The sequence below is a fragment of the Pelobates fuscus genome, chromosome 2, assembly GCF_036172605.1.
Source record: "Pelobates fuscus isolate aPelFus1 chromosome 2, aPelFus1.pri, whole genome shotgun sequence".
In the NCBI taxonomy this organism is placed as follows: domain Eukaryota; kingdom Metazoa; phylum Chordata; class Amphibia; order Anura; family Pelobatidae; genus Pelobates; species Pelobates fuscus.
This window is the reverse complement of record NC_086318.1, coordinates 155,764,496-155,780,649: the sequence shown is the minus strand read 5'-3', so window position 1 is coordinate 155,780,649 and position 16,154 is coordinate 155,764,496. Positions and strand designations below refer to the sequence as shown.

General features: G+C 38.0%; 1 protein-coding gene across 1 annotated transcript; it reads right to left on the bottom strand.

Annotated features, from left to right (window-relative positions):
* Positions 1-659: 659 nt before the first annotated feature.
* Positions 660-13,918, bottom strand: LOC134586227 (5-hydroxytryptamine receptor 3A-like). Its single transcript, XM_063441724.1, has 9 exons — positions 13,840-13,918; positions 12,773-12,936; positions 10,521-10,565; positions 8,394-8,503; positions 6,896-7,065; positions 4,777-4,922; positions 4,447-4,657; positions 1,908-2,132; positions 660-1,136 (listed from the first exon to the last, which is right to left on the bottom strand). Exons 1-9 carry the CDS (start codon positions 13,916-13,918, stop codon positions 874-876), a joined length of 1,413 nt encoding a protein of 470 aa, XP_063297794.1. The 3' UTR covers positions 660-873.
* Between the last annotated feature and the right edge of the window lie 2,236 nt (positions 13,919-16,154).

The following is a 16,154-nucleotide window of genomic DNA, read 5'->3' as shown; positions in this document are numbered from 1 at the left end:
TGTAAATAGACCTCGGTAGGATAAATGTTGTAAAAAAATTGATTACAGCAGTGCAAATGCCGTTGTAGAGATGCATCTGCACATTTTAACACTAGAATATATGAAAGCTAAAGAAATAAAATCAGATCACAGAGAGAACCAGTATACAGAATAAAATCATAGTCATTGAAAAACAAATATGTTTCCCTGTAACCTCGCTGGTAGATGAGGATGTCATAGTCGGCAACCTGTGCCTTGGTACAGATCTGCCATTAAGAAAGGCTGCAAACAGGTAAGGCCTGCAGAGGATGCCACACTTGCCTCTAGGTCGTCACATTGCTTGTGTCACTAGCCATTTTGGGTTTGGCATCAGTTTGCAGGAGAAACCTCAAGTCCAGAATAAACATCACTGACCAAAGGTGGGTGCGCTGGGGCCCTTTATTAGCTCACTAATGGCTGTGACAGGAGAATGGCCACTTCTCTCGCCTCATATCTGTAGCTATGCCACATACAATGGCAATGCCTCACTCAGCCCACAAATAGAGTCAATTGAGTTTGTTCAAACTGATCGTTGGATAACCATAAATGACAATCTGGTGGATCAGCAATGCTGGAGTGCTTTGATGAATAATGAAATGGTATTTTGTAGATTGAATTAAAGAAGTTCAGCAGTTGGACGTCTTTGCAATAGGATAGTCAGACCTCCTCACCCATCCCTCACCTATTTTTTCCCCCAATTTAGAGAGTGTTTCACCAGGAACCATGCATCACAATTTCTCTTTGCCAGTGTGTCTTAAAATAATAAACTAGAAAAACATCTCAGTACAATAAGGCACTATGTATGATTATAAATCAACATGTTCTATGTCCAGTAATTGCAGTGATGTTGGTTTTCTATACATTGTACCATGTTCCCCATGTAGCACCAAGTACCACAGCATATACCATCATAAAGATCAGATACATCCGGTACACCACAGCATCCAAGATTAACCCAATGCGCAGCCATTCTTCAGCAATCTCTTGTTGTTCAAAGTAACCTTCCATCAGCCTTCTCATTGAGTGCAGGTCACTGCTGATATTTCTTAGAAATTGGTGCGTCTGAACATCCCCCTGGCTCATTTCTACACATGTGAGCTGCACACTGACATTCTTCCCTGTGGAGAAGAATATTAGCAATTCAAACACATAGTTATGCTAGAAGGAACTTGCAGGTATGGCAAATGTTATGTCCCACATTAGTGATATTGTTTAAGATTTTCCTGTATCACTCAGACTGTAAGCAAATCTTTTTTTGCCTGACAATGCCATTTCCACCTTTGTTACATTTTCTATAATGCCTACCTTTACCCCTTTCCTAATTCTAAGCCATAGTACATAGTTCCCGTTCTTGGATTTTGCAAAACACAAGTCTTGGATCATGGTTTGTACCTACTCCTTGGGATAAAATTAATGTTACATGTTCATTGCATTTTATCTGCAATGTTATTTTTAGCATATAGCCTAGACCCCATGACCTGCTGAGGGAAATGTTTTTCTCATAGGGTTACAAAGTTTAGGATCTCATCAACATTGGTACCCGACAACACCCGGTAGCTGATATTAGAAATGGTAGATTGTTGTAGTCCCGTGTATTCTATTACTATGGTTGTGAATGACAGTAGTAGCTATCTGACCGTGATTCCTGTTCTACTACAAAATAAATACCATTATTGTAATTTATAAAAAATTTCTTATAGCACAAGCTGCTATAAAACTATTTAGAGGTGTTCCACAGAGATGCTAATTCAACATTATGCAGTCAGAAATTAATGAGTTCTGCGAGTTTATGTATTTTTACTCAGTGTAACAACATCTTTGGAATACATAAAGTTTTTGCAATTTGTGTCATTGTCTAATGATGATTGATAAGTGTGCTCACTACATACCATGAAATGCTGATTCAGAGGTTAAGGAATTGTTCAGGGATTCAGGTTCAAATTGTTCTACTTTCTTGTAACACACCAACCTAGCAAGGTAATTCAAGACTAAGGTACGAGCCCAGATGGGCACCCCTGGGCATTGTGAGGATCCCCTGTGCAAAATATTCATCACAAAGACTGTTTCTAAAAGTCCAATAACCAACAAAGCCAGACAAAGTGAGAAATAAATTCCTGCACAAAAGGGAGAACAAGAGAGAGATCGAGAGAAAGATAAGAGTACTAAACAAAATAGTCAGCTGTGTATAAAAAACATTATAAAGTGTGATCTTAAGCAACATAATCTGTTCTAGTACATATCATCTCAAAGAGATACACCATTACATGTGCCACAGGAATTAAGGTGCCATGGTCAACTTGTATTATGACCATAACCTTTATTTTATGTCCAGCATGTAGTAATTTTTTTTCCATTGAAGAAAAAATAAGTTACATATATATTTTACAATATACAAGTTTATACAAAGATTCAAACGCGACATGTAAATTGTACATAATAAGTACAGAGTAGCATAATTATCATTAACCAGAGTTAACAGAAGAAAAAGAAAAAAAAGAGGAAAATAAAAGTAAGTTCATGTTGCACCCACGCACATAGGAAAGAAAAAGAAAAAGAAGGTTCAAGACTAAGACACTAGTGTAGTCAGAAAAAAAACAAGTCATCCAAATAATGTATTAGTGAAAAATAAAGTAGAATAAATTAAAATGGTGAATGCTCCAAGTGTATCCAAACCAATTCAAAGTCAGTAATATTTTTCTCCAGCAATCAGGGAGAATCTAATGTACATGTATGGCTGCATTAGAAATGTTGGTGCCCCTTGCACAGCTTAATGTCTGGGCCCCTGGGGCCCACCCTGAATTCATCCACAGGGCCCACCCCTCATTCCGTCCACAGTGTCCATTCCCGAGTTCATCCACAAGGATGCAGTGTGTGTAGAGTGCATGCAGTGTGTGTAGAGTAAATACAGAGTGTGTGTACTGAATGCAGTATGTTTGTATAGTGAATGCAGTATATGTGTTTGTGTAGTGATTGCAGCTTGTGCAAAGTGGATGCAGTGTGTGTGTGTGTATGTGTAGTGGATGTGGTGTGTGTGTATTGTGGATGTAGTTTATATAATAGATGCAGTGTGTGTAGTGGATTTAGTGTGAAGTGATCTGGGTGCCTATAGTGTACCTTTAATCTGGCTCTGATAATGAATTACATTACATTACATTACATATGTGTTTTTTATCAATGTATTTTTTAAATAGAAGGTTGTGAGCAGGGTTCTAAGAATTTTGTTTGCTAAACTAGTTCTAGCTTTCCCCTACTAATGTATAAGGCATATGTGATTGGGAATATTACCCCATTATAATCCATACTATAGGCATGCATAAGAAGTGTGCCAGGTGTGCCAATGCATGCTTAAAGGATCACTATAGGGTCAGGAACACAAACATATATTCCTGACCCTATAGTGTTAACACCACCATCTAGCCCCCCTGGGCCCCTTCATGCCTCCATAAATATAGTAAAAAATCTTACTGTATTCAAGCCTGAAGCTGTTAATCTGCATGCTGTTAGACTCAGAAAAACAAGCAGTCTGCTGACATGTGGTAGCCTGATCCAATCACAGCGCTTCCCCATAGGATTGGCTGAGACTGACAAAGAGGCAGATGAGGGGCAGAGCCAGCATGATTCAAACACAGTCCTGGCCAATCAACATCTCCTCATAGAGATTAATGTAATCAATGAATCTCTATGAGGAATGTTCAGTGTCTGCATACAGAGGGAGGAGATACTGAATCACAGGATGCTGTGCACAGTGCTGCCCTGTGCTCTACTGAGAGCAGATTTGAGTGGATGGAGGCATATTATGCCTCCATCAACTCCGAAGTCCCTCTGGTTCACTCTGAGTGACTGCAACTGGAGGTGTTCCTAGGTTTCAATGTAAACACTGTATTTTCTCAGTGTTTACATGAAAAAGGCTGCAGTGAGCAATAGTTCTCACCTGAACAACCTCATTAAGCTAAAGTTGTTCAGGTGACTATAGGGCTAAACTGTCCTGCCTGTTAAAAACACTGTAGGCACTTTTCATTAGCTTGTGTTAGAGTATTATTCTTTTGAAGAAATATATATCCACACTACAATATATGCTAAAAAAAAAAATAAGAATGCCTTTGTATCTGTTCTTTTTTTTTTTTTTTATGCATTACTGAGCTGCCCCTCTATTTTTGTGACTTGCAGAATAATTCTATGTTTTTGTATATTTGGTTTTGATTTTTGAAGTTGGGCGTAGTGTATATTTGAGAAACCGTCCCCTAAGTTCGTTACAGTGACTTCTTATACTAATAAATGACTTTGCATTGTAAATCATAGAACTTATTGTGTACATCCCTCCTACCATAACCTGTAAATTGCTAAACAGATCTACTAGAGTATTATAGATGTAATGTACAAACAACAGTTTCTGTGGTTACTGTGAGTTCCCTGGTGGCATGACCTCACCTATTAGAGGAGTCCCGCTGGCAGTGGCTGGAAGCAGGTCATTGAGAATAAGCAGGAAGACAGTGTATCCCAGCAGCAGGGTCATTTTGAAAGACGCTCTGTCCACAGTATGTGGCGGAAGGTTAAAACTTAAAACATCAATCAACATCAGAAAAGCGCTAGGAATCAGCAAATTCACCACATATAGAGTAGGGCGGCGCTTCACAATAATCTAAGGGAAACAATATACAACTGATACATCAGATATTTATAAGCCCTTATGTAGGAGTTCATAGATCTTACTTCTTAACATTGAGGATAGCTCTGTGCTTTAATTTTGCATGTACTTACATTAAATGTCACTAGATCCATTGTTTCATCAGCAAATAGGCTTTCAATTTTAACAAGTTCCCATTCACCCTGTGAGGTCCGTGCATTCCTAGCGAATTTCTCAATGATGTCAGTTGGCATTAGCAGACCAAGTTTAATGTGCTGCACTGTGAGAAGGACATAGATAAAACGTATGGAACAACCTCAAATATGTGTAGAGAGGAATTGATATTCTATTACAGGTACATGCTATAGGGTTGAATGGGAACGCACTAGAAGGAAGGAAATCAAGAAGCACTCACTGCAACATATGATAAAAGTATGCCTGGAGTTGGGCAGTCTACGTCCTTCTGGAGGCTGAATTCAGATATTCAGGTACAACATAACATAATTATATGAACACACCCAAAGTTCACACTCTTGCTGGTTTTGACTATACTGCTGTGTTGGCCATCACCACTAATAGTGGTCCTGGGCACAGTATGGGAAGTAAAACAGATCTTATGCAGGTTTATTGTAAGTGGACAAAAGAATATCGTGTCCAGTTCTGGAGAAAATGGCTTTAAAATTACAAAAGAATTCTATTCTGATAGGATTCAAAGAGGACTTCTAAAATGGAACATTGTTCCACAAATAAAAATAACAAAGAAATGTTGACCTCCTTGATACTTTTACCACGAATGACAAAATTTAGAATTTTTAAAGAAACATTATAGTGTCAGGAAAACAAACATGTATTTTGTAAGTATGAGTATAAGTATGAATTATTTAAGTTCTCTTGATGATGCCTAGTGACTACCTCATCAAGAATTACATAAAAACATTTATAAAACCATATATGAATCCCTGATTAATCCAGCACACTTCTGCTGCAAGAGAACAGAATTCCAAAACATAATTAACTAAAAATCTATTTCCCTGGTTTAAGCTTAGAAGGGATCTTTCTACATTAGCCTTTCTACCAGGGGCATCAAAGGTTCTCCTAAATGTATCCACAAATGCCACATAGTTATATAGCAAAGGACTATCATTCTTCCATAAAGGATTAGCCCACACTAAAGCATTATCAATCAATAGAGTAAAAACTAAACCCATCTTGGCTCTGTCAGTAGGATAGGGATCTCCAACATAACGTATAGGTGAAGTCACACGAGAGGAAGTTTGAGAGGCGCATGTTTCTAACCCAACCGATGTATTAGTGGCTGGAGAAGTTTGTCCCTCAGGTTGCAGGGTTGCTGAACAATTCAGCAATGTATGAGCAAACTGGTCCATGTGATGATCCATGAAGGGTCCAAAAGGCCCTATTGTAATGTCAGAATAGTAAGACCTATCACGCAGAGTGTATCCTGAGATACAATAAATAATATATACTGGTCCTTAGGGTGGCTAGGCTTTATGTAAGTAAACAAAGAATAGTCTGAGACAAGTTAGTCAAGGGAAACCATAAATAAAAGTCAGGGGTTACAGAAAGGAGAGTAGTCAATAGTACCAGAGATCAGATCTGGAAATATCAACATAACAAGTATAATGCATTCTTGGGAGCTATAAAAAAAATACAACAGGACAGAATTGAGTCCTAACTATTTATAGTTGGAGTCATTTTTCCTTCTTTCTTATTATATTCTCTTGTAAGCTTCCCATTGCTGCCATGTTTTGGTGAATGAGGCCACAGAGTGGCAATATTGTGCCATCAGTTACCTGACAGTGGTTTAACTGTTGTGGTCAGAAACAGACAAGAGGTAAGTGGGGGGAGTTAAGAGATACACAAGAAGTAATGTGGGTTGAAAGACACAAACAAATTGTGAAAAGAGACACATACTGTTTAAAGGGTGAATTAGGAGAAACATACAAAATGGGTCAGAATATATGCACATATGGATAAGTGGGTTTAAACTACAGGGGGGCACAAACATATATGTCCTGGGTGCCAAGTAACCTAGGTATGCTTCTGAAGATACCACTCCACCTTGTTGCTTTCTGCACTCTTCAAGAAATAATGAAAGTTTGAAAGCTTAGAAGACAACACTTTGTTCTGGAGAACCTACGAGGCATAAAACATGTAGAAGTGAACTCTAAGGATCAATAAATGCTGCAATAATTACAGTGCTATTTTAATTGTTTAATTTGTGTCAAAACATACCTGAGTCCAAAAAAGAGCCAAAGGTGAGGGAGCAATTCTGAATGTCAAAAGGAAAGCGAAAGATGCTGAGATTGCAGGAGCTTACCACCCTCAATGGTTTCAGGTATCGCACCTGCCCAGTATGATCCACCAGGAGATAGGGCAGATGTGGGGATTTGTCTTCATCCACACTATAAGAAAACCAAAACAGCCTAGTAATACACAGAGACTAACTCCAACAAGTAATAAAGAAGGGTAAAAAAGAGGAATTTTAAGTGTGTGAATAATGACTGGATAGGTGCACAGAAAGTTTAGAATAACAAAAAATACGGGAAAGCATTATAATGATAATAGAGCTTGTAGCAGAATTTACATTTCACATATCCATAGATAAAAATACTGGAGACATCAACTCCAATAACTATGTTAAATAACCACTGTATGTTATGATGTCCTGTTTAATATTTAATATTCTGAAATTAATAGCAGATAGGCATGGGCAGATCTGAGAATAAAGAGGAGAGATTATCATGCAATGACATCCAGTTGCTTTTGCACAGAACCATTAAAATTTCATATTTTAGTCTAACTGGAATTTGGACTTATGGGGAGTGTTTGATAAAAACACAAACACTTTACGGCACTATTTCCATTATGTACAGATGAATATGTATTCATCTTAGTCTGAGAATTCAATATGTTCATTCCATAAGCTGAAAAAGTAAGGGCCATTTGGAGAGAACGATAATGACGGCTCTGCTATAGACTCTGTAGCCATATACAAATTACTTAAAAATCTCAGTTTCGTATTCCAGTCTCATGATAAAAGGGCAGATTTACAGCAACACATATTCTGGAGCCAACATCTCAATAGAATTACTCTCCTTCAAAAGTACTCACTTTCCTCATCTACCCAAAAGTTAAATGTTAGGCGTTAAGGTGAAAATTAAAATGTGGTAAAAACAAAGCTATCTGTAACAAATTCGTGGACAATGGACAAGGAAAGGGTATATTCTGCCTTTGTGGAGTTGGGGTTAATACAATGGTGAAAGGTCTGGTGAATACAGGGGGGTGCATTAAGGAAACTGGCCTTGAGGCAGCAAGTAAATCCAGCCATGACCAAAGCAGGTAAGGATGTTTGAAGTAACCTTTATATGTGTGTCCTTATCACTTATAATTTATTAAAGGGACACTATAGTCATCAGAACAACTACAACTTAATGAAGTTGTTCTGGTGAGTATAGTCTGGCACTGCAGGCTTTTTGCTGTAAAAACAGCCTTTTTAGAGGTCAATAGAGGTGCTTCCTGTGTCAGTGCCTGGTTAATATAGTTTTAAAAAAGGGTCCAGACATGTAGTGGCACCTTTTATAATGGATTCTTATCAAGGAGGCAGTATCCAGAAGTTGAAATATACAACAAAGTGAAAGTGGGTCTATAGAGGTTCCTTCTTCTTAGGTACAAACGTGGCTTGTGTCATGACCTATTAGACAAGACTAATATGAATGCTTGTGATACTTACAACTGATGAACAAAGATATCTGGAATCCACATCTCCTCAGCAGGAACTGATATGTTATCTATGCCACCACATAGTAAGGGATCCCATTCTGCAAATTCATTATGCCATACCTACAATAAATGAAACAGACTTTTCATTAAACTGCTGATACTGTCAGGCAGCAGCAAAAACGTAAGACACAATTAATTAAAGGAACACTATAGCAATAGGAAAACAAAGCTGTGTTTCTAACTCCATAGTATCTTTCTGCAATGCCTCCCCCTTCCCCCGTGTTTAAATGGTTAAAAAAAAACTTTAAACACTTACCTCTTTTCAGTGCCGGGTTCCCTTAGCGCTGGTTCTTTCTCCTCCTCCTCTGTTGTTGCAATGGAGAAACCTAATCTGCATGCGTGGCAATCTATGCTTTCTTAGGGTAATTTTGAAGACGCTGGATATGGTTTACATTGCAGAGTTAAGAGGTAAAGAGGTAAGCGACACTGCTCCAGAGCACGTCACAGAGATGAAGTGGTCTGGTTGCCTATAGTATCCATTTTATAATGCCTTAAACAAAGGGTGATATCACACCAGAGATATAACTCTTAATTTTGAACGAAGTCATAGATTATACAAAAATGCAGGTTGTGTTAAAAGCAACTCTGAAAAGTTATTGGTTGTTAAAGAGCCTGTTTTACTTCTATATTGCCTACTTGGGGCTCGTTTCCAACCTTGTACTCAATTAAATTCCCACTGATCACATGTATTTGCTACCAATAATCTATTTAATAGTTTGGATTGATTTAGTTACTGCCATTTAATGCTTAGTGGAAGCCGAAAAATATTGGTTAGAATATTGAATCTGAAGACTATATTTTACATTGAAAATTTAGGCTTTGGTGATTCATTTGGAAATATTTCCCCAAATAAAGGAAAATTTGGCTGTATAGTAAAATCATCTCAATAAAGTTTATATTTTACAATTCTTTATATAGGGGGTCCTTCCACTTGTCTCTTTCATTCATGGTAATACTTCTAATGTTAGGATTATGCCCTGTACTTGGAGGGGGTCTGTATATTACAAACTTTTCTACTCCCTTGTCGGTAGTGGACTTTTTTTCCATTGATTTAATCCGATTTAACAGTAACAATAAAATAACTAAACTGATGTCTTCTTTCTTTTTAAAACTTGTTTTCCTCGCCCCTAAAAGGGTCAAATAAAAATCCAGGCCAAATAAAAATAAAAGACCCAATCGCACAAAAACAATTGCAATAAATAAAACAAACTGCCTACAAAATAAGATCTCCACATTGCTTGCACAGAGGGAAAAGGGTTTTCCCACACTATACATTCTTATTCAGAATGCTCTGATTGGATGACTTGTACATCAGCCAATCAGACTGCTCTGACAAGCCTATCTCAAGACTTTGGTGAGAAGATGGAAATTCCCATAGATGTACTTCTGAAGCACATTTATCAGAGGATTGTTTTCAGGCTGCCGGACAATTTATCAGGTTGGGCTGCTCAAATTTAAACTGGTAGCAAATCCAGTTGAGAATCAATAAAAATATCAGCCCTAAAAAGTTTATATTTATTTTCTGCTGCTATAAGTAAGCTGAGGCCCTTGTCGTTAAATATCAGCTGTAACCTGTAGATAATAGTGAATACAAATTATCAACAAGTTTCTAATCTTGTTGCTCTTTTTTATTTATTTTTTAACAGCCTAACGTTAGTATCCACTGCCGCAACTGATAGCGATTACAGCATAGCGATTACCCAGCCTGGAACAGAGTGAACCCTTTCAGTGTTTCAGTAAAGATCTGCACAATACACTGCTCTCTGCTGGGGCATGGAAAGGCACAGTAGAATAAATTATTAAATACATTATAAAAGTGTTGGGTCACATAGATCATAATAATACTGAATAAGGGCCCCATCCCCATCATTCAATTCATTGGCAGTGGAGTGAAGAGTAATGAAATGGAGCAAAGGAGATGTCCAGTCTCATGGCCCACTTTAATTATTATGGCTCAATAAGACATTCTTACTTTAGGTAGGCTTAACTGGTATTGCTTGTTACTAATAGGGGAATTTTGAAGATGGGAAATAACTGGTACTTGCTACTTATTTAGATAATAATAGCTTTTACTCACCATTCGGAGCCACAAGAACGAAGTTAGCAGTTGATCTTTCTCATTCTGAAACAATAAATTAACAAACATTGTTTGGAATGGTTTACAGTGGATGAAATGGTAAGGGTGACTAATTCAAGGGATTTTCCCAGTTAACTGCAGAAAAAAAAGAGTTCTGATAATGCTTACCACACAGATATACTCTGGAATTAGGAGATTATGATTAACTAGATCCACAAGAATTTAAAGTAAATAGTGACATGTAACGTTATTTAATGTACCTAATGTCACAATTTAAGCTCATGAGACTGGACCCACAATGCAATGGCAAAGTCACCCACACAACACCCATAAGAGGTCTGGCAAGGGAAGCAGGGGAGCAATTGCCTCTGTCCATTAACATACATGGTTTGTAGACTGCAGCCTCACAACATTTTTTCTGTGGATTAAAGTAGCAGGATACGTGTCCGGATGTCTGTGAGCATAGTACTGCTAGAGTTAGACAGAAGGAACGATTTGTGCAGGATGTTTGCTAGTGCAGTACTGTATGTGTTTATGAATGGACTGGTGGGCCACAATATGATTGTTCTGAGCCCTGGTCAGGACCACTAGTATATTTCCTGGTAGACAGCAGTATATGGAGCAAGAAGGTGCCAGCCCTCTTCTGACTTCGCCATATGTAGAATTGTGTATTTTCAGAGAAAATGCAGTGTTTACATTACAGCCTAGTGATAACTCCACTGGCCACTCCTTAGATGGCTGCTAGAGCTGCTTCCTATCTCAGTCTTGCCTAGTGTGCATCACAACATTCAGTATCTCCACTGAACACTGGCCAGGGCTGTGTTTGACTTGTGCTGGCTTGTGCTGGCTCTGCCCCTGATCTGCCTAGTTGATACTATGGGGAAGCACTGTGATTGGCTCAGAATAACACTTCTGATGATGTCAGCAGTAAGCTTGCAGGTCTGAGGCAGACAGGGGCAGAGAGCAGCTTCAGGCTTAAATACAAGTAAGATTTTATTATATTTAGGGAGGCAAGAGAGGGCCAGGAGGGCTAGATGGTGGCTTTAACACTATAAGGTCAGAAATATATGTTTGTGTTTCTGACCCTATAGTGCTCCTTTAAAGTACATTCTATATCTGCTAGGTGGGGGATATTCAACACTGAGCTGTTGAAAGCTCAGGAAAATTCTTTGAATGGTGAATGTAAATGGGCACCTGCTACTGGATGTGAACTTTAGTACCCTCTTGTTGTTTCATATCATACATCTTATTAGTAAAATCGAGCTCCTAGTGCTTTGACATAAAGCCCGCTCATAACCTGAGACAGTCAGTAGCACATCCTACACCAGGGGTAGGTAACCTTTTAGCAGCCCTATGCCGAAATAAGATTTTGATGTCCCGTAGCGTGCCGGTCCTATTTTTTTAAATTGAGGTGTGTATGTTGCTGTATTCTGCTTGTGTTATTTATACTGCAGTTGCTTTGTATCGTTGTATTTGTGTGTGTATGAACTGTTATATTGTATATGTTCACAAGTAGTTTGTGGTGTTGTGTATGATACCTATAAATGTGGGCTGTGTATGGGGGGGCTGCTTGTGGAATTGTGTGTCTGGATGGGTATGTCACATTGTGTGTTTGGTAGTGTGTATGTGTGTGGCTGCTAGTGGTATTGCATGTGAGAGGCTGCACGTGGTGTTGTGTGCATGTATGTGGATTGTTAGTGGTGTTGAGTTTGTGGGGATTGTGTGCTGTGTTTGTGTGTGGGATGTTCGTATTATTTGTATGAGGGGAGGGTTATTCTGCATTCCTGTGTATATCTAGCAGTTTGGGTGGCTTTCCTAGGGTCCAGGCTGGCCAGGTACAGGTCGAGGACAGAAGCTGCAACAGCAGCTGCGGGCTGCTCTACTACAGTGTGGATTATCATTCACAAGTGCTGGGAGGAAGTGATCTAAGATCACTTCCTCTACATGCTGCAATGCATAAATTTAGGATTGTCCTTCACCACCTTTTTCGTATTCGCAGATATCTGAAGTTTCACTGGACTCCTGATAGGCCAGAGCCTGTTTGGCTCTAGCAGCCTTGAGTGCCGTGCAAAGACACCTCGAGTGCCATGCATGACACACGTGCCATAGGTTGCCTACCACTGTCCTACACCTTATCTCTCCTCAGCACCAGGGACAGGAAACAAAATAGTTGCACTCAGATACATAATGGTCTAAAACTGTACTATCATTCTAATGTTTAACATTCACAATCTATAGAACATAATACATACCACACCAAGGATTGCATACAGAGTGATGGAAATATTGACAATAGTTGGCTTTCTCAGGTCCCTTACAGGACGTAATGCTTTCCTTAGGAACACTGGTCTGAACGCTTCCAGGAAATCTTCTGTCTTCCCACCTGTGCAATTAATTGTACCAGGTGCATCAGAGCCTATGCGAGATTATTGTAGAAAAAATTATTATGGGTACACAGTCAGAATTTATACATTTACACCATTTGTACTTCTTGTAATAAAAACAAGTTCTGTTACTGATCCTTTAAAGTGATATGGTAATCTTGTAGGATAAAGATGCAGGCTTTGTTAGACATGCTTTTTAATATATAAAGTGAAGTAAACCTAAATAAACCTGAAATTAACCTTCTGAGGTGTAACAAAAGATCCATTCTTTGTAAATCTACCCTTTCATCAAAGTGTTTAAAGCAACACTCTGCTCGATAAATCATATTTATTGGGAAAATTGCATTTTCTTACATTCCAGCATGCAAAAAAGCAGAGAAATAAGAAAAAAAGAAGAAAATAAGTCAACATATAAACTTGAAAACATAAACAGCCTGGTCTAAAAAACTCATTTTCTTTCATTTTGAACTAAATGCAAAATAGTGAAGTATTGCAGTAGTTCTGTTAGCCCAATACAAAGATATTAAAAGCTACAGTAATACTTCAGTATTTTGTATCCACATTACTAGACTAATACAGCAACTCAAATATCTTGACTTTTTAAACTGGAACATATATCTTTGTGGCCAAGGTTATATATGGAACATTTTCTCTAGATCAGTCTCTCTACTTTATAATCCTCATGCATCTTAAAGCCAGAGCAAAAGAGAACTAGGATGTTTACTGAACGGCAAACCATTTTGAATTAGCATTCATCGGTGCATTTAAGTGTGTTTTATCTCCATAAGTCATAGCTTGCTGCTCTGCCATTACCAAGTTTAAAAGATTTTGAATACATCACTTATAAAGATATTATTTCATAACAAAACCCACACATTCCACACCGCTGCTCTCACAATCACTGTGCATTTATGAAGGCCTGCTTATAGTCTTACCCTGTGCCAAGAGTATCATAGCTAGGAGGACGATGGCTCCAGTAGTGACCCCTGGTCTACCTCCTATGATAGTCTGCATGCTTTAGTTATGAATTGTATCCTTTTGCCATTCTAGATAGAACTGCCAGTTTTATTAGCAAAGGGGTTTACATCTTGGCCAATTGAAAAAAAGCTGCGTGCATGTCAGCTCGTGGCTTATACAGGAGGTTGGAATAATTGGTTGGAGGTTCATTAGGGCTCCTTTTCTTTAAGTTATTTGGATTATGAGACTAGTAATAATGATCTAGACTGCCTCTCTTGGACTGTAAAGATCTGTAGTTCCCAAGAGACCATAATAATTACATTGTCAGAAATGCACTTTGGGAACTTGATTGCCCCTGAACTAACAGACAGAAGATAAGAGAATTCACCCTGGCTTGGGGACATTTTCTGATCAAATTAGACACCAGGCTCCTAATATGAATATTATGAATATTATGCTTAAAGAGACACTATAGTGTCAGGAATACAAACGCGTATTCCTGACACTATATGTCTAACTGCACCGTTTAGGTACTTGTCCCCTGTCAGCTAAATAAAAGGTGAGTTTAAGCACAGGCTATAAAAACGGTAACTCCACAAATATCCCCATCTTTTGTGCTGCTGAAAATAAACTAGATAAAAAAAAGAAAATCTAATAAAGATGAGGAATTACAGAATTTAAAATAAGCCAAACTTCAAAACCGGAAAAAGGAAAATAATAATACAATCAATTCCTTTTTTAAACTGAAAAACAAAAGCAGAACAGCCATAAAGGGTAGAATAGTTAGGTGGAATAATATTTGTCTCCTGTCTTTAATAAAATCTATAATTTCTGATGCCGAAGGACTAGAGAGATCTTATGACAGACAGGAGGCACATATGCATGTTAAATGCTAATGAATACATAATAATAGCATAGCAATACTAAGAAGTATCATTATATAAGTTATGTTATAATATAGGCATAGAAACATAGAGCTAAGGTTTTAAATAAAATGTCTAAAAAGCAGATTCTGAGGACCATTCAGTTGTTATTAGAGAAGGAACCCCTCCCCCCCCCCCCCCCACTTAGAATCTTGGTGGAATGTGTCCCGAATTGAGTAGAGTCAATGCCAATGCCATGGTCATTGTTTGTCTGACCCATCCAGCTAAAGTGGAGGAGGAAACATGGAGATAATGTTTACAGAATTGTGGTTGAGAAAAGGAACAATTAAACAATATCTTTAAATAAGAGTTCAAAATAACGGAAAATTTACTTATACTTAACAAATCCCCCCCACCCCCCGGTAACAAGCGATGGCAGCACTAGTCCTGGGTTAGTGCCGCCCACCACTGATGTCTTTTATAAATACCTCCCCTTTAGGCCCCAGGCCTATTACCGGGAAAGGAAAATAAGATTAAGTATAAGTACATTTTTATTTTTTTCAGTCATGGCCATAGCAGCACTACTCCTGGGACAAGCCCAAGCTAAACAAACAAAGAAAGGAAAAAAAAAAAAGAAACCAACATATTGTTGCTGCAAACAAACTTTTTTTTTTTTTTAATTCTTTATTTTTTTGTGCAAAAGTTTAACATACATATTGTTAATCCACGACAGTAAATACAGGTATTGCAAGATGTATAAAAAAAAATTATAAAATTGGTGCGCACAATTTAAGAATTCTTATAATATTCAAATATTAAAAAACTCTTCCATATAATCTTTTTAAATAAAAAAAAAAAACAACTAGTGACCACTATTTAGTAAATAGGTGCCCAATCAGAGTGTGTTATAAATGCTAAAACACTGCAAGATGTATTAAACCGTGGTATGGGATAGGGCTGCACTTTTTTTTTTTAGGTGATAAACAGGCTGATTCAAGGTATGTCAGCTAATGAGAGGGCAATAAAATTGAATGAGACATTATTTAGGCTGACATTAGAGTAGTCAAAGAAATAAGAAAAAAAAAATAGTCTAACACGCTAATCTATAGTTAACTCCGTAGCTTAGTAGCCGCTGGGAGCTATTCTCGGGGTAGGTACCTATGAGAAGAATAGATTTCAATATAATAGTTAAACTAGCATGCCTATCATGAGATTTATCAAAAGCAGCAAACAGAATGTCTGCTAGGTAGGCTGGAGTGGTCTGGGACAAATGCCTCCAAGGGTAGGATTTCACATGGGCCAATCTGGCTATTTTAATTAAGGGAACCTGATGGACATAAGAACAAAAAACTATAACGATAAAAAATTATAACAATGAAAATTGAAGGCATTAACCACAAACTATGCAGTCGGACAGTGCTTGGTAACAG

Bases quoted from the DNA above. Each gene is read 5' to 3' on its own strand.
- LOC134586227 (XM_063441724.1), bottom strand. From the start codon at position 13,918: ATGCAGACTATCATAGGAGGTAGACCAGGGGTCACTACTGGAGCCATC. The intron at 8,504-10,520 runs GTGAGTAAAAGC...CATTTATTGTAG, and splicing joins CGTTCTTGTGGCTCCGAATG to GTATGGCATAATGAATTTGC. The intron at 7,066-8,393 runs GTAAGTATCACA...GTTTTCTTATAG, and splicing joins GATATCTTTGTTCATCAGTT to TGTGGATGAAGACAAATCCC.